Source organism: Petaurus breviceps, unplaced genomic scaffold, assembly GCF_028583685.1.
Source record: "Petaurus breviceps papuanus isolate PSGF00001 unplaced genomic scaffold, PetGlider_PUasm1.0 213, whole genome shotgun sequence".
Classification (NCBI taxonomy): domain Eukaryota; kingdom Metazoa; phylum Chordata; class Mammalia; order Diprotodontia; family Petauridae; genus Petaurus; species Petaurus breviceps.
Window position 1 is genome coordinate 12,245,828 of NW_027185860.1, and position 26,539 is coordinate 12,272,366.

The window sequence follows — 26,539 nt, forward strand, 5'->3', positions numbered from 1 at the left end:
TCCACTAAATGTGTTCCTTTTCAGTGACTTCCCTGAAACGTCTTATAGTGCTCAGAACTGAACTTAGCATTCCAGGTATTTAATGATTAGGACAGACTGTTCATCCCCAATATAGTCTTAAATTTCTATATTAACCAAAGCATAATTCCTTCTGGGGAGTTCTCCATACTCTAGATGTGAAAGGTTTTTATATTTCTGCCTAGAGAAATTGATGTTAAGCCAACAAGTTTTTTTTTTACTATTTCCTTTGTCATATAAAGCCAATCTTTTTTTTTAACCTACCTAACAAGATTATTTATTTCCATTGTAAAATAAAACTACCCTGTTTCATTTTTTCCAAATCAGGGCCAGTGTGACCATTGTTGGGGCTAAGTAGAATTAACTGTATTCTTGTGACAGTCCTTGGCATGATACTGTGTCACCTGTGTTTGTCCTGTTATAAAATCTGTCAGAAGGAAACTCAACTTTTGGAGGAACTGTTTAAATCAGAACTTTCTCATGACAACTGTTAAAAAGCTAGGCTAGGTTCTCTTTGAAAGTTTTCTTCCTTCCATGATCAGAAGATGTCATTAGAAAAATCTTTGTGCAGGTGTGATTTCAGTAGGTTCTGATAAACCTGACTGACTCTACAGCAGACTGATTAGCTATGTCCATGTCATGACTAAAACCCTTCCCATGACCAGCAGTACAGTAATGCCACCCAGCATAATAACTTTTCAGTTCTGTAGAACTTTAGGAAAATAAGAAGTTATGTAACTAGTAAATAACTGAGGTTTTCCCATCATTTTTTATCAATTCCAAAAGGCTCATAATAAAGCTGACATCAATTTAGATTATCTGAAGGTCTTAACAGCTTTTTTAAAAAGCAGATATAAAAATATTTAAGCATAAAAGGGAAGCATTGTAATATAATGGCTAAGGACCTTAGACTAGAAGGAGACCTGGATTCTAGTCTCACATTTACTACTAACCAGTTTTGTGATTTTGACCAGTCTGGGTTTGTCCGGCTGCAGATTGAAAGAGTTAAATTGAATGATGTCTAAAATTCTTCCAGCTCTAAAATTCTCTAGTCTGTTGGCTTAAATGGAATATCTGCATGGATGGCTCATGTATTCATTGAAATTTCTGCTATTTATTTGTATATTGCTTTGCAATTATCCTTTGATTGTTTCTTTCAGGTATATTATGGTTTTCCAAGTAGACTTTGAGCTGGTGTAATGCAAGAATTATATCATTCATTCATATATCTGTATATGTGTGTGTGTGTATAAGATTCTTTTATCTTATACCACCCTGCCTTTCTTTAGACATATATATGTATATAAAATTTTTAACCTTAAAACCGCAGTGTGTGTTTGCTTGGCAAATTGTGTATTAATATATTTTTGCTTTGTTCTGATTTTAGAATTTTTTTTAACTTTTATACCAATGATTTCTTTTGTATAGGCATTATCCAATAAGGAAACTCCCTTAGCCAATGCAAATCAACAACTATAACTTTTAGGGTCGAGGGAACAAACTTATATGGCATCTACTGTATGCTGGGCATGTACTTTACAGATATTTCATTTCATCTCCACAACAACTCTGAGAGGTAGTAGCTATATACAGTTAAGAAAACTGAGGCAGATAGAGTTTAGGTGACTTACCTGGTGTCTTACAGCTACTCTCTGAGACAGCATTTGAAGTTCCTGACTCCAAATCCAATACTCCACTCTGCCACTTGGCTGCTTTAGTCTTTTTTTTTTTCCACTTTTTTGGAGGGGGGAGGGCAAGACAATTAGGGTTAAGTGATTGCCCAAGGTGACAGGGCTAGTAAGTGTTAAATGTCTGAGGCCACATTTGAACTCAGGTCCTCCTGACTCCAGGGCTGATGCTCTATTCACTGTGCCACCTAGCCACCCCTGGCTGCTTTAGTCTTGAAGAATTGCCTGGGGCACTGAGAAATTAAGTGACCTTTCTAAGGTCACAGAACCTACCTATGTCAGAGTAAGGTCTTGAAGCCTAGGTTTTCCTAATTTATAGGGGAGTACTTTTATCTTATACCACCCTGGCTTTCTTTAGACATTTTCTTTAATTACTTTTCATAATTTTTCAAGTACTACTATTTTACGTCTTTAAGGCACTTAAATTTCTTTTTTAAATTTTATAAAAGGATATGCATTTAAACACAAAGAAAACTTAAGTGAATAAATATTTCTTGCCTGAATCACATTTTTTTTTAAGTCTAGCTCTTTTCAGGCTATTTAACCTTTAGATTTTCTTTTTTTTTTTTTTAAGCAATCAGTGTTAAGTAACTTGCTCAAGGTTACACGGCCAGGTGTTTCTGGGTGGGTGCTAAGTGTCTGAGCCCAGATTCGATCCCCAGGTCATCCCGACACTAGAGCCGGTGCTCTTACTCGCTGTGCTACCTGGCCACCCCTAGATTTTCTTTAGGGGAAGAACTATGACACTTTCTTTGTTGCCTGTCAGGTTTAAACCACTATTTGTCTAATATCTGATGCTTTTTAAACTTCTACTTGGGTAGTTCTTATCTGTTAGCTTTGGCATTTAGTATATTCCATTGAATATGTTTCCAGTATGTCTTAATTATGTGAAAGTATAAAATATGATCCATTTATACTTGAAGTTAAAGTAACATTTAAGTTTATATATATACCGTGTTTCCCCGATAATAAGACCTAGCCCGAAAATAAGCCCTCCCCTTACTGTGTAAGATTCCTCTAAAATAAGCCCTCCCCCGAAAATAAGCCCTATTGAGATTGCTACTGTCGTGAAGGTGATCCCCTGCGCTACACACTACATTACGGTACCCTCTGTATGCACCATCCCCCCCCTGTGAAACGCACGCCGCGCTCCGAGCTGCATCCAATCAGAGCTGCAGCAGTGAGTGCATCATCCTGTTCTTCCCCAGTGATTTGCTTGCTGGCGCCATTGAGAGCAGTGCCGCGGAATAGAGCTGAGGCAGGACAACATAAGCCCTCCCCTGAAAATAAGCCCTCTGGTGTTTTTCTGTCCAAAAAAATTAATAAGACAGTGTCTTATTATCAGGGAAACACAGTTTATATACGTCTCTGTGTGTGTGTGTGTGTGTGTGTATACATATACATATACATATAAAACCTGGGAGGCCTATTTTCAAGTATGGCCATAAATAAAATTTCAGTAAAATACTGTCAAAGGATAGATTGATAGAGGAAAGCCCTGGGTAGAAAGGAAGCTTTCTGCCAGTGTATGTCAGCATTTTCCCTACAAAATATAGTCTTAGTTGCCTAGACCACTGTAATGGAATGCCAAAAGAAAGGCAACTTCCCAAGGTTCAAAATACCAGCATAGGTGCTCTCCATTTTATTCAGTGACAAACCAAAAACAGAGAGGGTCAAAACATGACATCATTCCAAATACAGCATTTACTAAGTGTGATTAAATAATCTCCAAGCACTACCCCACCCCAGGACCTTCCAATCATTCAATCAATTACAAAGTCTCTGTTCTAAATACTTCTCCACCCCTAGGCTATACCTTCATTTAGTCCACCACAAAGCCCCTCTTCTCAAATGGAGATTAGTTTCCAAACATAAGGTCAAAAGTTCCCCACCCCTGGATCACAATTGAATCTACCCCAGAGTTACATCAAGTTTAAACACAGCACTTAATGGAGGTCTTTTCTTCATCTTGACACGAGGCAAGTTCTCAGGAATCTTAGTTCCTGGGGAAACAAGGCTTAGCAAGGCCATAAGATACATTGCCAGTCCCTTCATGAATTCATCCTCTGTCTGTAGAACAGTCCTAGAACCCCTGAACACATTAGCAAAACCCTCTCCCAGGATTTCTGTAAACATACAACAAGAAAATCCTTCTTCAGGGCTTCTGAACCAACAGAAAGGTTCCCAGACCCCTGCAACAACAGCACTGTCCTTCACCAGTGGACAGTATTCATTCTGTCTGCAGGACAGTCTCCAGACCCCTGCAACAACAGCACTGTCCTTCACCAGTGGACAGTATTCACTCTCTGTCTGCAGGACAGTCTCAGGGCTTCTTAACCAAAAGCCAGGTTCCAGGACTTCTTCAACAACAGGACTGTCTTTCACCAGTGGACAAATCTGGCAAAAGAACATCAAAACAGACAAAGTACCAGCAAAACAGCCATGTCTCCTCAGTCCTTGGCAGCTCAGGGGGCAGGTCTCAAAAGTCCAGGGCAATTCAAAGCGGCCACCAGCAATTCTCTTAGTCTCTCTCTCTCCACGAGGTGCTGCTTCCAAAAAAAAAGTTCTTCTGCCTCTCACTTGTCTCTCCAAATCTACGTCACCAGCTCCTCCCAGTTCAGGACTCTCTTTTCACATCAACAAGTCCATCCCACAGGTGGGATTAACAAACTCTGGGTTTTAACACAATCAATTTGAAAACTAAGCCAATACAGGGGAATCTTTAAATGCCATTACTATCACAACCACTAAGAGGAAAAGTGAGTTAGTTGCCCAGTCTCACACAGCTATCGTGTGTGAAATCAATCAATCCTTACACATTTATGAAGCATTTAGTGCATGCCAGGTACTGTGCTAAGTATTGGGGGTTATAAAGAAGATGTAAAAGACAGTTTCTGTCCACAAGTAAGGAGCTCACAATCCAGTGGAATAGACAGAAAGGGAAGGTACTAGAATTAAGAAGAGTTGGGACAGGCTTCCTATAGAAAGTGGGATTGAGATTGGGACTTGAAGGAAGCTAGGAGGTAGAGACGAGAGAGCCAAAGAAAATGGCTTTTGTATGTGGAATAGCAAGGAGGCCAGTAGCACTGGATCAAAGAATAGAGGCGAAAAATTAGGTGTAAGAAGACTGGTACGGTGTGAGTGGAAGGGTGTGGGGGTAGAAGGGATTATGAATAGCTTTGAATACTAAACAAAAGATTTCTTAGTTGATCCTGGAGGCTACTGAGTGTCATTGGAATGTATGAAAGGGGGATAGGGTGAGTGGTCAAATCTGCACTTTAAGAAAATCACCCTTTGGGCAAGTCATGTAACCCCAATTGCCCTGCCTTCCCCCCTCCAAAAAAAAAAAATCACCTTGATAATTGAATGGAGGATGGATTGAAGTGGGGAGAAATTTGAAGCAGGCAGACCTACCAGTGGGCTATTGCCATAGTCCAGGCATGAGGTGATGAGGTTCTAACTAGGGTGGTGCCAGTATCAGAAGATAAAAGAGAGTGTATTCAAGATACTTGCCAAGGTGAAACCAACAGTCCTTGCCAATAGATTGGATATCTTGGGGGAGGGGGGAGTGAATGAAAGATAATAAGGAACTGAGGAATGTCACCTAGGTTTTAAGCCTGAGGAACTGGAAGGATGGTATTTGTCCTCTACAGTAATAGGAAATTTAGGAGAGCAGGATAGTTTAGGAAGGAGGATAGTTCAGTTTTGGACATGTTTCCTTTAAGATTCAGTAAGCCTTTAGAGAAGCCAGATTAGATGTCAGATAGATTGTAAACTAGATGGCTCAGTGCATAGAGTGCAAGACCTAAATTCACCCCAGACACTAGCTGTGTGACCCTGGGCAAATCACTTAACCATTGTTTCCCTTAATCCACTGGAAAAAGAAATGGCAGATCATTCCAGTAGCTTTGTCAAGAAAACCTTATGTATTGTACGGTCCATGGGGTCAGGAAGAGTCTGACACAACTGAACAGCAATAAATTGCAAAATAGGTAGATTTGAAAATCATCAGTATAGAGATGATAATTAAATCCATAGGAGCTGATCAAATTGCCAAAGGTATTAACATAGAGGTAGAAGAGAAGGCCCAGCTCACAACTCTATGGGACACCCACAGTTAGTTGATGAAGTCAGAACCCAGATGTGGATGTGGAGACATCTATTTTAGATGGCCCTTTTTAAGAAGGTTGGCTGCAGTGGACAGAAGTGATATAGGATGGTAGGTAATGGGGATAGAAAGATGAAAGTTTTTTAAGGATGGGGGAAATATGCACATGTTAAGGTCACCTCTTTGAGACAGGGGTGGAGGAGATAGTGGTAGAAGCCTTGTAAGTGATAAAAGATAAAGAGAGCTCACAGTGAGTGGGCTCAATTTTTTCTAGAAAACATTAGGCAAGATTCTGAGCTGAGAGGGTGGGGGTAGGGTTAGGTGTGAGATGTTTGTGGAGGTATAAGTTTTAAAAGAGCTGCTGTGGAGAGTAGGATAGTGAGTTAATAGGAGAGGTATATGAGGATTTCCTGGAAGCAGTGAGGGCCCAGTTGAGATTGTGTAGCATAAATTACATAAATTTATGGTGGGCCCAGTCAGAATAGTCGTGATTTTTTTCCAGCTTCATGCAGCAGCATACATATATGTAGGTATGAAGGCAGCAAATGGTAGGAATGATCCAAGGCTAAGGCTTGGAAGGAAATTACCAATGATATGGTAAAGACATTAGGGATTCAAAAGAGAAGAACTGTATAGAGTTGAGTTTATTCACCAAGGGGTCAAAATGGGGAAAAGAGGAAAGAGAGGCTTCTGTAGGGTAAATGGCCTGGAAGAGAACTGAGGGGTCAAATGGTTGGAAGTCTCAGTGTGGATGAAGAGCATCATTTTGTAATAAAAGGCAGAGGGGTAGAGGTGGGCACTATAGTTAAGAGAAGGGAAATTTGAAATTCATGAACATGGAGGTGGTTCATTGTGCCATATCAACACAGAAATACAGCATCCATAATTAATTACCTACTTGTACAAAGCAAGCAGGTACTATGCATTGGCACCAATATAAAGTTTATATTAAGACATAGGTCCTTCATACAAGGAATATGTGGTCGAATAGGGAGATAAGGCAAGGTCAAGGGTATGATCATTGTGGCTGAGGTGGGGTTGAGTAGATAGGCCATGGGAAATAAGTAGGTTGAAGAAACTGAGTAGTTAGTGTTTGAGGGACAGTCAGTAGCTCTGATGAAGTAGATTCATAGGAGAATAGGAATTGAGGAAGAGAGAAAATTTGTGAGTCAGATCCGGAACTTGTTGAGGAAGAAAGGGGAGGGATCTGGAGGTCTAAACAGCTACCAGAATTTTGACTGTATGGTATATGAGTCCCGTAGACCTCAGAGGAGTAGAGGTTACTGAGTGCTGCAGCCAAGAGGGAGACCTGGAATTGTCAGTGGTACACAAGGGGTACTCCAGCTCCCATGCCTTAACAAGCGAGCTGAGGGAATGAACAAAGGTATAACCAATCCTGGAAAGGGGAAACAGGGAGACTGTGTCAGATGGGAAGAGACAGGTTTCAGTGATTGGTCAAAAATGGAAGGAGTAGTAGAAGAAAAGAATGAGGCTAAAGGGAAGTTCAGTGCCTATGGAACAGGCATTCCAGAGCAATGGGATGTGGATGGTGTTTAGTTGGGACTTTGGGGTGAGAGGGTTTGGGGGGGGGGAGATAAGGAGTCAGGAGGTAAGGAATGGGAAATGAGATTTAGATGATGATCTACAGGCATTCAGTATTACTAGGTGTATAAAATATGACCAGGCATAAGTAGGTCTATCATTGTGTGGAAAGAGCCACTCCTCTTCGCAAAGGACCTTGGAAATCAGGTAGGAAAAAACTGGGCATGAGATGGAAGCCACACTGCCAGGAGGTAGCACTTTGAACTCAGATCTTTTTCATACTTATTTCTGCCTACTGCCATATTAACACAGAAATACAGCATCCATTATTAATTACCTACTTGTACAAAGCAAACAGGTACTATGTATTGGCAGCAATATAAAGTTTACATAAGACATAGTTCCTACAAGTAATATGTGGTCTAACAGGGGGATAAGACATTAACAAATAACTATAATATATGCTGCTACGTAGTATATTAGAATATTATGTAAAATAAAAGTGCTAAATGAGGTTTCTGGGGGGTAAGGTTGCTTATTACTAACCATAGGAATTGGGGATGACTTCCTGAAGGAGAGGGAACTTTTCTGTTGGACTTAGAGAGGAGCAGGAATTTAATAGGTGAAAAAGAGGAGAGGGTATTTTAGTCATATAGGACTGCCTGAATGAAAACATAGAACTATAGGAACATGATACATTTTCTTTTTTCTTTTTTGCTTTTTGGAGGGAGGAGGGAGGGCAATTGGCATTAAGTGACTTGCCCGAGGTCACATGGCGTGTGTGTGTGTGTGTGTGTGTGTGTGTGTGTGTGTGTGTGTGTGAAGTGTCTGAGGCCAGATTTGAACTCAGGTCCTCCTGACTCCAGGGCTGGTGCTCTATTCACTGTGCCACCTAGCCATCCCCAAACATTATACATTTTCAGGGTGCAGCAAAGGGGAAGTAGTTTAGTTTGGCAGTAATATATCTAGGCTGTGTGGGAGGGGAATAATAAATAAGGCTCAAAAGGCAGGTTGTTTTGAAATTGTAGAAGTTCTAGAATACCAGGTAAATAAATTTGAAGTTGATTTGGTTAGCAACAAAGAATATGAAGGTTTTTTGGACAAAGGATATTACAAATGTGAGTGTAAGAAAGATTTTTTTTTTGTATTGATTAGAGAAATGCAAATCAAAACAACTATGAGGTACCACATCTCACCGGTCAGATTGGCTAAGAGGACAAAACGGGAAAGTGATAAATGCTGGAGAGGATGTAGAAAAATTAAAACACTAATGCATTGTTGGTGGAGTTGTAAACTGATCCAACCATTCTGGAGAGCAATCTAGAACTATGCCCAAAGAGCTATAAAAATGTGCATAACCTTTGACTCAGCAATACCACTTTTAGGGCTATATCCCAAAGATATCCTACAACTGGGAGGAGGACCTGTATGTACAAAAATATTCATTAGCGCCAGCCCTGGAGTCAGGAGGACCTGAGTTCAAATCCAGCCTCAGACACTTAACACAAAAACTAGCTGTGTGACCTTAGGCAAGTCACTTAACCCCAACTGCCCTCCAAAAAAAAAAGATAAAATAAAGAGGACAAGATAGGTATATTTGAGAATCATCTGTGTATAGATGGGAGCTGATTAAATCACCAAGTAGTAATAGAGGCAGAACAGAAGAGGATCAAGAACAGGAGCCCGTGGGACATCCGTGATTAGAGAGTGATATCTGGATGAGGATCCCAAGAAGCTGTTTCACAGAGAGAAGGAGAAACGGGAGAGAATGATGCACTGAACACCTGGAGAGAAGAGACTATCAGGGAGATGATCAACTGTGTGAGAGACTGATGAGAGGTCAAGGAGAATGAGGATTGAGCCATTGGATTTAGCAAGGAAGAAATCATTGGCCACTTTGGAGAGAGCAGTTTTGGTGGAATAAGGTCAGAAGCTAAATTGTAAAGGGTTAAGAAGAGAATGAGTGCTAGCCATATGACCTGGGCAAGTCACTCAACCCCAATTGTCCTGACTTCCCCCCTCCATAAAAAAAAAAAAAAGCAAGAGGGGAGAAAATGGATGCACCTATTTGAACTTTTCGAAGAGTTTAACCACAAAAGGAAGAAGAGATAGAGGACAGTAGTAAGGATGGAAGGTTTCTGAGGATGGGGAAACATGGACATATTTGTGGGCAGTAGGGAAAGAGCCAAGAGACAGGCAGAAGTTGGAAATAAGTGGCAGAGTAAGGATGAGGGAGACAGGATGGAATGGGATTGCTTGAGCAAGTAAAGAGGTTAGCCTTGTTAAGGAGTAAAGACATCTACCTCATCAGAGATGAAGGAGAGGATGGTGGCAGAAGGCATCTGAGTGATGAGAGATGAAGAAGAGGGGACAAAAGAGAGCTCACAGTGAATGGCCTTAATTTTTTCTGTAAAATATGAGGCAAGTTTCTCTGCTGAGAGAAGAGGAAAGGGGTAACCATATGAGGTTTGATGAGGCATGAAAAGGTTTGAAAGAGCCTCTGGAGAACAGGAGGGTGAGTTGAGAAGGGAGGTATAGTACGATTGCCTAACAGAATTGAGGGCACAGTTGAGATTGTATAATATAGTATTTTAATGTATCCAGTTAGAACATTTGTGTGATTTTTTTTCTCCATCATTGTTTAGCAGCACATGTGCAGGGACAAAGGTGGCAAACAGTAGTAATAATACAAGTCTGAAGCTTAGCAGGTCGAAATCAGTGAAATGATAATGAGACTAGGCCTCAGGAGAGGAGGATGATGTAGAATTTAATTGATTCACCAAGGGGTCAAGATGGGGAAAAGAGAAGAGAGTAGTTAATGCAAGGAAGATGGCCTAGGAGAGAACTGAGGGGTCAAGGTATAGATGCAAAAAAGTACCCTTCAGTAAGGGAAGACAGAGGGAGATGTGAAAAGCCAGTAAATTTATGGTCAGAGAAGGGGATTACAGAATTCTTGAATGTGGAAGTGGTTCATTTGTGGCTGGTGGCAGGATTAAGGGGATGACCATCTTTGTATGTGGCTAAAGTGGGGTAGAGGAATAAATTGTGGGAAGTAAACAAGTTGGGGGACTGGTTAGGGTGTTTGAGGGACAGTCAGTATATGTATGTTGAAGTCCCCACGTAGGAGCACAGGAGACAGGCAAGAGAGAAATATGTTGAATCATGCACCAAACTTATTAAGGAAGAAAGGGGAGGGACCCAGAGGTCTATAGATACTAGCAACCAAAAATTTAATTGAGTGGTAGATATGAATGGCATGTACCTTAAAAGAGGAGAGGATATTCAGTGATAGAGGACAGGAGAGAACCTAGATGTAGCAATTAGGAAAAAGGAGTGAACCCAAACTCCCACTTTGTCCAGTGAATGGACAAAGGGGAATGAGTGAAAGAGTGAAAGTGCAGCAAGTACCGGAAAGGGTAGTCAGGAAAACTATATCATCAATGTGGAGCCAGATTTTACTAGTAGCTAGTAAATGGCAAGAATGGGAGAGGGAAAATAATTTAGCATGAATGGAAGTTTGTTGCCTTTGGAACAGGCATTCCATGGGGCACAGTTGAAAGGGTGGGTGATATTTGATTGGATCTTTTTCATGGAGGAGTTGAGAGGACTGGGAATAAGGAGTCGGTCGGTGGGGGTTGGAGTATGGAGTTTGGATGATGACCTACAGGTGTTTAAAATAACTGGGATGTGTGGGGTGTGACCAGGGGCATCACTCCGTGCAAGGAGCCTCTCCTCTTCCCAGAGGAGGCTAGAGATCAGAATGGAGATAAGTACAGTATGAGATAAGGTCAGAGCAGAATGAGGGTGGTGTTTCTGAATGTAGAGGGAGATGAGAGCATCTTGTAGAAGAGATGGTCAAGAATTGCAAAAGGCCAAAATCTTGGAGGGGGGGTGGGTAATTGGATTTGGCAATTAGTACATCATTGATCTTAAAGCAGTTCCAATAGAATGTTGGGGGCAGAAGTTTGATTGCAACAGGCCAAGGAGAAAGTGGATAATGATTCAGTAGGATGACTGGTTTTGGACAAATATTCCCCCAAAAGTTTGACATTGAGGGAGAGAAGATAGAAAAGTCAAAGAAGCAATTTTTGAGCATTGGAAAAACTGTAGTGTGTTTGAAAAAGAATCTAGTGGTGATCTAGAGATGAAAAATATATTAAAAAGAAGGGATGCACTTCAGCTTAAGTCTTAAAGGAAGTAGAATTGAGAACACAGGGGTTATGAATCTATGATTAGTAGGATATCTCTTGTGCTTGGAGGGAAAGAAGCAGCAAAGGTTTATGTTGAGATAGCTTGAGGAATTGAAGATGGATACTAAGTGAGTTTACTTAGACTCTGGCTTCTCATTGTAGTAGGAGGCAAAGTCTTCTACTGTGTTTTTTTGGAGGGTGGCATTTTCTTTGGTGGCAAGATGAGAAAAGAAAAAGTTTGCAATAGCTGTAATGAAGTGAAATAAAGAGTCTCAAGGGCAGTATAGGATTATTCAGCAGCTTCAAGAGAGCCCCATTTGAAATATTTTTCCATATACACATCAAAGACCTCTTACAAAGTATCGAAATTTTAAAGTGTCTATAGCCACGTGGTTATAGCTTGGGGTATATATATACAACCAATATACAACCTGACTTCCGTTGCTTTCTTTTTTCTTTTTTTTCCCTTGTTTACAGCTTCTACCTCTCATATCTGATGGTGAAAACAAGGTGGAGACTGAATGAATAATCACAACCACTTGTCAGATATCTTAAATGGTGATTCCTTTCATGTAATGGGTTGGACTAGATAATTTCTGAGGTCTCTTACAACTGTCCGATTATGTACCATTTCCACTTACTTTATATACCTCCTATCCAGCCTACTAAAGAATAGGATAATATAGCTAATACTAAACTTAATAGTATTTTTAAAATTTTTTTTCTCTTTTACAGGGACTTGATTTTCATATGGAGTAAACTGCAACTTAAATCTAATCCTTCAAAGCAAGTTTTTGTAGACCAATGCTACCAACTTTTAAGGACAGCAACTAATGTGAGAGTCATTTTTCCTTTCATGAAAATAATAAAAGATGAGGTAATTTTTTTTAATTTTGCATTTTAAATTAAACACAATAATTCAGTTTTAAATGAAACTTACATGTTGCTGAGAGTATTGTTTTATTATTGAGAGGTAGAGAATCAAAGTGTCCTTAACATTCTTTTTACATAACTATGGTATAGACATGGGGACTGTACATGCAAAGACAGTTTTAGTGGGGAAAAAAACTTAATATTATTTTGCCATTCAACTCATGACACAATTTTATCTGGGGACAAAATTTTAGCTTTACTCCAAAATCTATTTAATTTTTTTCCAACATTTTTTTAAAAATCTAGTTGCTAATTTGTATGTTAAAGCCTATATACAGAAACTAAGCTAATTTTCAGAGTAACCTGTCTGTCTGCACAGTAGTAACTCTAAGGAGAAGCTTGATTCAGAGATATTAAAATGATAATTTACAATAAATTTTAAATTCAGTTAAACATTTTACTTTGTTGAATTTAAGGGTAGTTTTAAAAATAAAAACCTTTTTAAATTGAATAATTAATAAATCTTACAATATGGGTACATACTCCAGTAGTACAAATCAAAAACTCTCCACATCTTTTCGTTCTGTACAAGTCTTGTTCATCACCTTTTATAAAACCTTCACAGTAGGTTCACCTACCATACTAAGGAAATTTCTTTAGCTCTTTTGATATTCCATCACTGGAAGCACATCGCTTTTTTAAAAAAATTATTATTATGTGCCTTCATTTCAGGGAAAAGCTTGGGGTTACTAAAAGCATTGCACAATTTTCCAGTGCAATCCAATCCACTGCTTTTCAATCCTGGGACCAGTTCATTGTCTACCCACAGTATCTGACCAAGATATGTGACCTCTCCATCAGCTTCATGGGCTGTCTATTAAACTGCATATCATGGTCTTAGAGTAGACATTCTTCATCCACTTGAATTTTCTTGTGTAGATATTTACATTGACCTCTAGACGATTGTGGCTTTCATTTAGGAGCCTCTGAAGCATTCCAGAACTTGGCACAGTCTATATAGTATCATCTGAAAATAAGAGCAAGTTAGAGGACCCCAGCATCTATGTGGAATCTCTCTTCCGTTAGACTTAGGACTAAATATCTCCCACTATAGTGTCAGATGCCTTTGGGAAGTAGATTTCTCCCTGTTTTTTTCCTTCACTTCATACTTATAATCACAGACTCATCAAATTAATCTGTAATTGCATTTCTCAAGGAATATTTTATGACAGAGAGATATTGTGGGAGACACTTTGTTGGAAAAGACCCTTTAAGATGGCCTTTTACTTTTCAAATAATTTTTAAAAATTAAGCACATAAAATCTTTTGTTTTCTCTGCATTTTTAGTCCCTTATCTGACTTACAAACATTCAGTCTGCTACAAAATATCATATGTGAAAGGTCCCCTCTTGTTCTTCCCCCTTTTTCTATGAAAGAATATTCAGGGAAATGAGGTATTAAGATGTGACGTAATTAAACAGAATGCAATAAGAGAATGATTTTTAGAAGTCAGATGTCTAGGACTGTCAGCAAGTTGAGCTGGTTTTTAACTAAGATTCTGATCTTTGTGTTTTCATTATAAGCTTTGGATTATGTGATGGTTAAATGCTTTTCATATTTTTAGAAGGGTTGTCTTTGATTTGTATTTAGATTCTTTTCATAAAGATTTTTGCAAGATGGAAAAGTAGGCACATTGGTTGGCAGCTTTGTTGTTGCAGTAGTGGTGGCGGTTGTTTTCGAAACAAACAACATGGTCTCCACTCCTTTCTCAGATTTTTTGAGAATCAAGTCACGTAGCATCTTTAAAATTGTGTCGCCTCCAGCATAAACCTCATTGTAAATACTTGGTCTAGCTAAGCTGCTCTTCCCACTTCAGTGTTTCTTTATTATCATTTTTACTTCCTCGTGCAGCACATAGGGGACTGTTACATTAGGGTCTAGGATGTGGTGGCTCACATTCAAATAACTTTTATAATCAAATAGAAATCTGGACAGATCTTTTGTCATGTTTGTTGCCATTCCAGGTTCATCTTCAAATACTTTTAAAGTGTTCTGAAATGACTGGTTCTATCTCATCATCTTTCCAGAAACAAATTTTTACCCTCCCCACTTCTCACTGTTTTAAGAGATGATACATGTATAATCTTTCACCATTTTCCTCCCTAAGATTTTACAAATGGGTTTGTACTCTAAGCCCAGTTAAGCTGTGCTTAGTAAAGAGATAGAAAATTTCCAGGCTCTTTTCTTTTCCTCTTGTGATAATTGATTTACATTAGTTATTTTCCCTTAGGAAATAATAAATGTTAACAACTATTATTTTAATCTAGTTTTAATTTAGAAGCATCAAAAACTTGCTTTAAAAGGTCAGGTTAGAGTTGGATATTTTTGCTCAACATATCATCTCATTAAATTCTTCTAATATGATGTGGATTTGAGGGGAGTAGGATGAAGGGGTCCCTCTGACAAGTTGCTGACCTGACTGTAAAAAGACAGCTTAGTGATTCTCAACATTGGTAGTGGAGTTGTTTCCTATCTGTTAGATTATAATCAACCTCATTAAGGAATGGATGGATGGGGATGGGGCAAGGGGTATCTCTAGGTGTCCTGTACCTCCAGCTCTTACTTAAATAATGTCGATGGTATATAAGCATGAGGTTTCTGCTTAATCTAGAAACTTTTGACCTCTTTTTTGTTTCTTAAGCCTGAGCAATGTTTTCAAACAATTTTTTCACAGTCATCCCCTATGCTTGTTTTTTACATTGAAGTCACTGAGTATTGAAATAATTAATGATTTAATTTGGAGGATCTTTTCATGTTCGTAGTATTTCTATACCACCTCATTCTCTGCAACAGATGGTGGCTCACAATCTGCAATTCATAGCGGTCTTTTTACAAATGTCTATCATAAGTTCTGAAATCCAAAGTGATCAAGTGCCCCATGAAATGATGTTTCCTGTTGCCTTTGGACCTATGATAAAAAAAAAGTTCTGCTATATCCTTTATTTGCCTCTCCAGGGAGAATTTTTGGGCTGTCTTTCCCTTCAGCTGCAACCTTCCTTTTGTTCTTCTCTCAGTAGATAAAGTTAACTTCTTCCAGTGCAATGTTCATTCTAGTTGCTGGACAAGGATCTTACATTTAGAGTGCCAACAGTTAATTGAATGTGTATAGATGGTTTCAAATTTTGTGATTCATAATATTCGACATGTTGTAAAAATAAAAAAAAATTTAAGCTCCAAATCAAGGGGCTTGGCCCATTGTCAAATGGGTATTTTTCTCAATATGGGCCTTAACATATATATCAAACAGAATCTTGAAGATTCTTTAATTCCTTCCCTAAAATTCTAGCTTGAATTTTGAACACAAAGATATGGAGAGGAAAAGCACCCTTATATTTCATTGTGGCTCCATTTAACCAACTTTGTGTATGATTAATACATGTAATGAGGAGTCTTTAAGGTAAATTTTCATTTGTCATAGATACTCTATACTATCACATGTTCATTGCTACATCTGTCATTAGTGTGTACATAAAATTGCAATATTTCTAGTTTCCATAATATAACCATTTTTAAGGCCATCTATAATGATATTGCAGTACTATTGAAAGGTCATTTTGTTATTTATTATATCATCTGAGTTAAATTCAAGAAATTCAGATTTATTAACTGTTTTACTAGTACAAAGCATCTAGAAAAAACAAGTAAAATATGATGTGTTTAGAATATGGAAGGCAAGTGTCCATTATAGCATGTTTTTATATTTCAGCCACTTAGGAAGGGAAGTTGAAGGATGATATAGACATTCAGAATAGGTTAAAATAATTGGTTATATCATTTGAATTTAAGTCCTAAATACAGAAGTCTGCTATTTGTTGCATATGTGCCATGTCCACTTTTTGGAAAATTCAGGCCACTAGATATAACTTGACTTAATCATAATAAATGAAACCTATTCAAGTAAGAACTAATTTACTGCCTTTCAAGTCATCAGAACAAGTTTTCAAAGCCTGAATTTAGAGTTATTTTATTTATTTTCTCGAGTTCTGTTTTTCTCAAATAAGTTATCATTTGAGATTTGCATCATTAGTAACATTCTTGTTACCTCATTTAATTTTGAACCTCTTAAAATAAACTTCCCCTCAAATTTGGAAGGAACCACTTGATTATTTGCAGACAGACTTTATAATGCAAATAATCAGGCATCATATAAAATTATTTAATACCATTTTCTGAAAAAGTTTCAAAATTTAACATGTAAGTCTTTTTTAAAAACCCTGTATATAAATGTGAGTTGTTATAATTGCTGTTTGCTGCCCCCAAATATTTTTGCTGCATGAAATTCTCTAAAGAAGTGGCTGTGTACTATGGCTGCCAGTATCTGATTAATTTATGAAAATGGAATCTCACTGTTGGATTTAGAAATTTGGCAAAGATGCTATTTCTGACACATTTTGTGATTTTTTTATTGGAAAAGAGAAGATTATATAGCTGTCTAGTTTCATATGACAGCTTTAAAAAGTGATTACATCTTTTAAGTATTAATAGTTGAAATAAATGTCATTATTCTCCTACTAATATTTGTCTCCACAGTTTTGTGTCCTAGTCTTATTTTCCATTTGTCTCACTGTGAATTGTTACTTATCTTGTTTCATTAATGCTCCATAAATAGCTATTGACATGATATAATGAAGTGTTTTATATGTCTCCAAAATATATAAATATATGTAGATTAACATATTGTGTGTATGTGTTTGAGTGCCATGCATACTTGATGTAAGAGTTAGACATTTCCTTTTATTTTAAATCTACTGAAACACTTTCAAAAAGTTATAAGGAAATTGGAAGGGAACAAATTTGCAAGGGACAATAAGTGAGGTTCTGTTTGTTGTGCTTTCATTTCATTTTGTGCAGTGCCAAAATAAAATTCTCATCTAGTAATAAAATAAAATTTTCTTTCTCCAGGTTGAAGTAGAAGGCTTACAAATCTGTGTTGAAATATGCGGATGTGCTCTACAACTGGACCTTCAGGATGATCCAAACACTAAATGTCTAATTTATAAAACAATTGCTCACTTTTTGCCAAATGACTTGGAGATTCTCAGGATTTGCGCACTCTCAGTATTTTTTCTTGAGCGCTCCTTGGAATCCTATTATACTGTTGAACGGCTCTATAAACATCCAGATGAAGAGTACAATGAATGCACTAGTTCTGTCCAGAATCGTGTTCGTTTTGAATTGCTCCCAATTTTGAAAAAGGGGTTATTTTTTGATCCTGAATTTTGGAATTTCATAATGATTAAGCAAAATTGTGCAGCATTACTGAGGGATAAATTAGCAGTTGGATTTTTAAATGAAAATACACTGGAAAATGCTACCAATCATCCTGGAAAGATAATGGAAACACAGATTTTAGATGAAGAGCTAGTCTTTCTTATGGACCTGAACAATGGGGAATATGATCCTGAAGATGTCTCTGGAGCCCAGTCCAAAGGCCATAGTAATACCAAGAAAAACCTTACAAGTTTTAATGCTTCTAAGGTAGACCGTAATGTTCCAAGGCATAAATGTGTGTTGTGTAACAGAGAATTTCTAGGCGGTCACATAGTACGGCATGCACAGGCTCACCAGAAAAAGGGCAGCTTTTCATGTGTAATATGTGGTAGAAAATTTAGAAATAGAGGACTTATGCTGAAGCATTTAAAGAATCATGTTAAGAAAATACAAAGACAGCACTTTGCTGTAGTTCAACAGGAAGATCAGGGAATTCCTATGACAGAACAAATAAATTGCTCGAATGCTTCCATTTCATTTGAAAATGGAAATTCAGATATTAGAGATAATGAAGTAGAAACTCCTTTTGCATATAACAGTGAAAATAAGGAAGAAACCTTTGAGCAAGTGACTGAAGTCACTAAAAATGTTGTGTATGAACCTCATGATGTCATTAAAAATGGCAGTCCTGATAGTTCTCTAAATAATGCCCCAGAGCCTCTCATCACTGAAAGTTTACCCAGATGTGTTGATGATGATGATTTAAATAGAGAGACTCCAGTACTTCATAAAATAAATGGAACTGTTTGCTCTCAGAAAGATCTGGATATTGTGGATCAACAAGAAAATTTCAAGTGCCCTGCTAATGGATGTGTCAGAATATTTAAAAAAATAAGATTTCTGAATAAACATGCAAGGAAAGCTCATCCAACTGATTTGAAGGTACAGCAACATATAATGAAGTGGAACAAAGGAAAGTGCCGGTTTTGTCAGCGGAAATTTGAGGATTCTCAGCATTTTATAGATCATTTGAAGAGACATATATATCCAAATGTGTACTTTTGTTTACATTTTACCTGTAATCAGAGATTTAAGCTGTCTACTGAGCTTGCAGAGCATACAAAAAGCCACAGTGTTTTTCAGGCTCAGTGTAGTTTTCCAGAATGCCATGAGCTTTTTGAGGAGCTTCCTCTGCTGTATGAACATGAAGCGCAGCATTATTTAAATCCACCGCCAGAACCTTCTGCAGAAACAAGTAGAAATGTTTTGGACGCTCTTACAGACCTTCATTGTGAGAGTCAGGAAAGAGACTTCTCTGGTAGCGAAAAAGAAACTGTTGATCTGCCAGTTCCCACTTGGAAAGCAAGGAAAGATTCTACAGAACCAAAGACATACATACAAAGTGTTGAAAAGAAGGCAAACAGTGTAGTTCAGAATGGGAATGACCATTCTTCTGATGTCACTGCTTCAGCTATAAGCTTCCTAGACCAAAAGATGATTGTTACAGAGCCAAATTCTGAAAAAAGTAGTGTCATCAGTGACCAGCTGTTAGTCAACGGACACAGTGAATCAGAGCAGACATCTTTGGCTTCGCCAGATGTTGCCCTGAGAAGTGAGACAAGTGGAACAAGGACAGAAAATGGTTCCGTTTCACAGAATGTTGAAGTAGCACCGCAGGAGCCCGGTCCTCTAGTAGTAGTCTCTCAGTCACCTTCCAAACCAAATCCGCCACCTGAAAACACTTCCTATGGTTTGATTTTAACCAAGCCATATGTGCGACCATTGCCCCCCAGTTATCTTGATGAACGGTACATCAGTATGCCAAAACGTAGAAAAACTCTAACTGACAAAGTAGACGCCCATTCTGATCAAGATAGTGTTTACAGCACATCTTCAGAGAGACTTAGATGTGGCAACTGCTTGACCATCTACTGTAACTCAGAAGCACTTGAGGCTCACCTTGCACAAAAGAAATGTCAGACGCTGTTTGGATTCGACTCAGATGATGAAAGTGAGTATTTTAACACATAGTGAGGGAAGAGGGGAAGGTTAGGTAAATAAGTGAAAAAATAGTCGAATTGTAACAGGGCAAAACTAAGCAAAGACATTCAATAATAAGCATTGTGTCATTTCAGTGTAGTAAAATGAGGAGAAATTAAAGAATGATCGTGACAGAAATAGAAGCATTCCTGCTTGTCAGAACATAAAGCTAGGGAAGTGCTGCCTTCAAAAGAAAAGCACTGGAAGAGGTGAAATTTTTTCTAAAACAGTTTTGCTAGATGGAAGGAAAATTCAGAGATGGTGAATTTTGCAAGCTATACAGTAAGAATATGGTGGAGAGAGCAGTAAGTTTGGAGTCGAGAGCCCTGGGTTTGAATCCTCGCATTGCTTACTCTGTGTGACCTTATATGAGTTACTTAACATCTCTGATCTGTAGACTCTCCTTAAAATGAGGAATTTCAACTAAGTGATAAAAGGTTTGAGGTTACTTCCTGCTCTAAGTTGTATGGTCCTATGAACAGGATCTGTGAAAAGCAGTCCTTATTCTGGTTTGGAAATCCCACTGTGTATATACAAAACAAAAGTTTAAACAAGCATGTTTTTCTTTACAGGTGCCTGATAAAATGTTACTGAAAAGTCTGTCAAGGAGTGGTGTGAAAAAAAGCACTACAAAAAATGCATCATCAATTTGCTCTTTCCCAGTTGGCCTTAATCATAGAGTGGTCTCAGATTACTAAAGAACAATATAAAGAAAAAGCACATTTTCTAGAATGAACTCACAGAGGAGATGTGCCAGTTTTGACTCCAGAAGGGTTACTACAAAGATCCCAAAGTACCAGTTATCCAGAAGACCACACACTATAAGAGTGTATGATCAAAGCACAGCAGCACATTGAGTTTAACTTATTAACACCTCATGAAGAAGCATTTGACCCAAGAAGAAAAGTAGCTGTGGCCTTAAAGAAAGGAATAATGTGAATCTGTAAAGAAACAAAAACAAAAGATGGATTTTAAGGAATTCAAAAGCTATTTTCCAAATAGTATTTGCTTTCTTTTTATGCATGTACAAATAATGCCCTTTGCTTCTTGATAAAACATGGAATAGAAGACATTACTTGCAAGTTGTGATTTGCTTGGAAATTGAAAGATAAAAAAACCCACCTTGATTTATTATGTTAGCCCTTAAGTTTCTGGGGATGGCTTATAAAAAACTTTCCATGAGGCATAAATTAAAATGTGTAGAGAAAATCTTGGCCAGGTAACATAACAGAATTTTAAAATGAAATTCCTGGAAATTGGGTCCAAAATATGTCCAGACTTTTGATTTAAAACAAAATAAAATTTTTTTCCACTTTGCAGTACAGAATGAAGTTAAGTGACAAGTTATCTTTAAATACAATTTTAGTATAAAATTGCGAAATTAACTTTAGGGGATGGAAATCAACGAAAGACTGACAGAAGTCATGAAAACAATAAATTGAAAGTTTCAAATGTGTATTTGTGCATTATACAAACATATCTTTTGGTGTGAATTATCTAAATGAAGTCTTATGAAAACAAAGGTTACCCTTTTAAAATATATTAAATAGAATTAGGGCAAGAAACCATTTATTTAATGCTCTAGTACTAATTATACTATGATAAATTTGGGCTTTCTAAATAGAAATATTTTTTTAATACATCCTAAAAAGAGGGGAATTTTTAACAAAATTTTGGCTATAAGAATAGAGATATCATTATAGTAATGACCAGTAATTTTCCTAGAAAAGTGTTTAACCTTAACTGCCAGTAAATAACTAACACAAGAGGAAGTTCTAAAAGAAATGATACCCTCAAATATTGTTTTCATTTAATGGAAGTGTGCATACATCCCACTAATTTTTCTTTAATTTTTTTTTTTTAATACTAGGACTTTCCAACTTGTCCAGGCTAGAAGTGCAGTAACATGAACATGATGCCATTGCTCACTGGACAGGGATTTTGACCTGTTCTGTTTGTGACCTGCACTTGTTTATCCCTCCCTAGGCAACCTAATGATCTTTCTTATCTTGATTTCTAGGGGCTTATAACACTGAGGCCATACAATGTGTAGACACCCAAAATTGATAGCTAAGTGAAACTCAGAACTCCCAAGCTCAAGAGATCTGCCAGCCCCAGCCTTCTCAATAGGTGGGGTTACAGGCTTTGACCACCTTGCCCAGTCACACTTATCCTTTATATATTGTTATCTACACCAGAAACCAACCTGCCCAAAATACATTAACAAAAAAAATAATCCTAAATAAAATTTCTCTTAAAAAAGCCTTGGTTTTCTAGGGTAGGTGGACACATCTGACCCAGATACATAAAATGTACAGTAGCAAGTTTTTGATAAAGATAGGAGAAAATGGATATTTTTCTTTTAAGACTGAAACTAGACTTCACAAAAATAGGATTTCTGACTCAAGTGATCCAGAAAATATTTCCTAATTTTACGTGCAAAAATTACTTCTTATACTGTCTATGTCAAATTGCTTTATGTGTCAGAAGAGCATTAAAATCTATGGAAATCAAATTTAGGGTTTTACAGACAACACTGGAATTTGCATTTGCATCAGGGTGTCCGTTTAAATGATATGTATCTTTGGCCATATGACGATCTACATTTTTTTTAGCTGAAGACTTAAGTAGCTAAATACATCACCATGTGTTCATTAGGAATCTTTTTGTTTATGTTTCCATGACTATTGTCTTTTTTGCTTAAATACTTGGGCTCTGGCATTGTTTGGAAAAAACAGAGATGGATAGTGGTGAGAATAAATACCAAGTTTAGTTGCTTTTTTTGTTGGTTTTTTTGGTGGGGGGAGGGAAGGAATATTAGGAAATTCCACTTATTGGCAGACTGTGATTACCAGTTACGATGACCAGTTTGTGTGCATTAATCAAATAAAACCTATGAGTTCTTGTAATAACTTGCTTAAAAGTTCCTTACAAAATGTTTTCAGCTATTTGTGATTATTTTCACCTGCTGTTCTTTTTTTGTTTCCAAACTTTGTCTCAGATGCTTTTAAAAGTCTTTGTATCATTCATTTACTATCAAGTTTCTACTTAACTTGTTTTTAAAATTAACCAATTAAAAATTTTCTCACCTGGTTTTCATGACTAAAAAAGGCTTGTAGTCAAATACTATTTTGATTCACTCTGAAAAACTACATAGTTTAATAATAAAGTCTGCTTGGAAATGGAATCATTTATATAATTTTGCAATTTTAGGTTAATGTTGTTAAATTTAATTCATATTTTTCCCCAGATCTAGTTACCAAGACTCAAACTGTCAGGTTTCTAACTTTTAAAAAATTATTTGATAAATGTAACTCTTATTTTAAAATCATGTCTGTCAGTTTTCAATTGAAACTTGTCATATCTAGTTTAAAATAATTTTAGCCATCCCCTACCTGTTCATCATTTAGCTTCAGTTTAGAGATTTAATTGAAACTTTTGTTGCTATAAGAGAAAATTCACATTCTTAAAAGATAGGAAGGTTTAATTGGTATACACATAAAGTCAAATGAGGGGGTTGTAGTATAATACAGTAGTTTTGTAAAACTTTGTCAACACATTTCCTATATACAACTTATATGTGTTTTAAAGGTTCACCTGTTCAGAATGTGCAGAGTAGTATCATGTACATTTTTATAAGATACAAACTTAAATCATAGTACTATTTTTAAAAGTACTGCAGAAGAATTCCAAGGGTGCTTATTTTTGTGGGGAAGAGGTGAGGGAGTTGGTTCCAGTTTCTCTTTCTTTTCCTGTTGTAATGTGTTTTCCTAATCCTATTCTGAGGATATTTTTGTCTTATTGGATAGAATTTTACCTTTTTTAGACCATTGCTTCAATTTATTTTTCTTCTTGAAAAGCAAAATTTGCTTCAGAGAGTAAGTTGTTACTGTTTGAGGTTCTTTAAGGTTAAGCAAATAGCAAATATGAAATGTTGCTGCTCAGATATTATAAATATGTTGAAAGTGGGCATGTGTGTGGGAAATGACACTGGTACTTTGGGCATTTAGCCATATTCATTTTTAAAAGAACTACCAATTGTATAAATTGAGTGGATAATTTATAATATTAAAATTGTGGTTTTCAAATCACATTGAAGGTTCAGCTGTACTCATTTATTTTTATTGGTTTAACACCAGTGGTATGAATGAAAACCCCAAAAGGGTAATAGTGTTTATTTCTTAATTTATTTGGTACTGTATAACACCTTTTCTGATTGACTAAATGCAATGTATGCATTTTGGAACTCTTAATTTGTAAAAGTTATTACGAGATTCAGCAAGAAAGGAAATTTGTGCTTCCTTGTTGAACATTAAATTATTTTACTTTGCATTTTATAAGAGTACAAATTAAAACTGAGCCATCGAACTGCAATAAATCAACAGTAGTGTTTCATTTAAAGAAATTTTTTTGTACTGTACATAGATTTGTTCAATAAAACATTGTCCTTGTTAATAAGTGTTCAGTTTTTGTAAAGTTTGCTTTTAAAAAAAAAGAATTGGAGTATCTTAAAATATTTTATATTCTCTGCTACCTGATATAACTAAATAAATATATATAATTAAACAAAATGATTAACAGACCTTACATAGATCTCTTCTAACTGTAATTCTGAGAGCCTGTGATTCCAGTTTTTTAAAGACTTTAATACCATAAAGTACATAACACCAAAATCATACTAAATATAATCTTTAGGAGACAATTTAGGATTTTAGCACCAACTTAATTTTATTACAGATATCAATTTGTACTGTATTGTAGATATGTAACAGTAAAGGCTAATAGAGTGTTGATTTATCAGATAAAAGCTTTCTTATTTTGTACAAAGCATTTTGTATTTTTATTGTACTTCTGAATTACAAATACAAATTCAGATAAGCTGTTTGAGCATGGTACTTCCAGTTCATGAGGCAGAACAGGGATTCATGTCAAATGAACTATCTACAAGACTGTGGAAGAAATATTAAGTCATTCAAAAGCAATCTTGTACTTGTATTGAAAAAAAACTCTTAAATTCACATAATGCATGGGGTTTCCTCCCCCCAAAAAATAGAGATTTGGTTAATTCAAACAAAAAAAAATAGAATGTAATTTGAGACATTCAAAATGAAAATTCCCTACCAGAATGTGTTCCAACTTAGAAAAAAGTGGGAAAATTCAGTAGAATGTTTGTAATTAAGTGTGATAAGTGAGAACTATTATTCTCATGATCCTGTTTAACTGACCTCTTGGCTACCCTATTTTCTGCCTTATACTGCCCCCCTCCACCCGCCCAAAAAAAGTAAGGTAGAAGAGGAAAATAATTCAGCCTTTAAAAAAAAAAAATGCAAGCATTCTGTGTGAAATGTGTGGTAGAGATACAGTGCAGGAGTTTATAATCTAGGGAGATTATAAAGTAGGTCATGCATATATACACAACTGTAACATGAGATAGAACTTGTGTATTTGAGAGAAATAAAAAGTTCTATGAGAGTTCAGAAGTCAAAGAAAGTAGTGGCAAAGTTACTCTAACTAGAGGAAAGCAAAAGAAAAAAAGGGAAAGAACAAAGAAATATGGGGTTGGGGAGGTGAGGGAAGTACAGAATTTCTTTTGAGTACTACTAGAAGTCCAGTGACTCTAGGAGAGTGGGGAATAATAGTGTTAAATAGGTGGTAATTATTTAGTGACTCCAGCGATATTTGATTTTTTTTTAAATGAGACACCACTAAGGAAACACAAGTAAATTCATGGGGAAAAAATACGGACACTAAAATATAAGCCTGAAGACAACAAATAGAACATGCTTAGTCTTAGAAAAATGAAAGTCTTAAAGTTCTCACAAAATATTAGAAATGTTAAAAAGAATTGGACTCTAGAAAACTAGAAATGTATACTTGCAATTTGCTTTATAATGCTGGAATTTCTAATAAGGTAGGAATAGAGCAAAGTGATTTAGAATTCAACATAAGGTGCTGTTCAGATCCCATTTCTGGATATAAACCAAGAAAACCAATACATTACCAGTCAAGTATTTATTGAAGACATTCCCCAGTTGACCAAATAATCTTGTTGAAGTAGACATTTTCTTTGTGGGCTCTAAACTCAGGAATGAATGAAAAAAGGAAAAGGAGTTTTAGCAGTAAAACACAAGCAGGTTCTGCAATGCAGGAATTTACAGTAAACAAGCATATAGAGAAAATAATTTATTCTGAGTCCAATCTCCTCTGATTCACATATATAATGTGAATGAAGTGAGCCTCATTATATCTGTCCCTGTAGTAGCAAATGCAACAGAAAGGGCCCAATAAAAGCAAAGAACTTCAGAATTTTGCCAATTTTGGAGTGCCATTACTGCCTCTTACATTCTTATACCTGACCAAAAAGAAATTGAGGCCATACCCCTAAACCCATTCTTTTTCCTCACATTCCCTCTAACATTATCCCCTCTCACATCCTTCTTTCAGTCCAGACTGATGAAAATGTGGCCCTTGTGCTTGCCAAGACCAGCCCCTCTGTACATGTACTGGGTTGTTGGGGTTTTTTTTAGACTTCCTTAGTTCTTTTATTATTGTTAAAATATTAATTTTACTTAAATGATAAGGGAAATGTTTGATGATCAAAACTAACTATGATACTGCACACATACTTATTACATGTCAGGGATAACAGAAGATATATGCTTAAGTATGAATATATGTGCATATACTATATATTCATATGTGCGTATATCTGTATCAGTGTGTGTATATATATATATGTATACACACACACACTTCTCTTTCAGTATCAAAAGAAAATACTTAGTATATACAAATTCCAGTGATGAAGA

General features: G+C 36.7%; 1 protein-coding gene across 1 annotated transcript in view; it reads left to right on the forward strand.

The window, feature by feature from the left end:
* The window catches only part of ZNF654 (zinc finger protein 654), a 140,251-nt gene extending 115,950 nt beyond the window's left edge, over positions 1–24,301 (forward strand). Inside the window, exons 7-9 of the mRNA XM_069093927.1 lie at positions 12,282–12,423; positions 17,382–19,701; positions 20,303–24,301. Coding sequence (XP_068950028.1) covers positions 12,282–12,423; positions 17,382–19,701; positions 20,303–20,310 — 2,470 coding nt within the window. The 3' untranslated portion in view covers positions 20,311–24,301. The remainder of the gene's footprint in view (positions 1–12,281; positions 12,424–17,381; positions 19,702–20,302) is intronic.
* Positions 24,302–26,539: the final 2,238 nt, after the last annotated feature.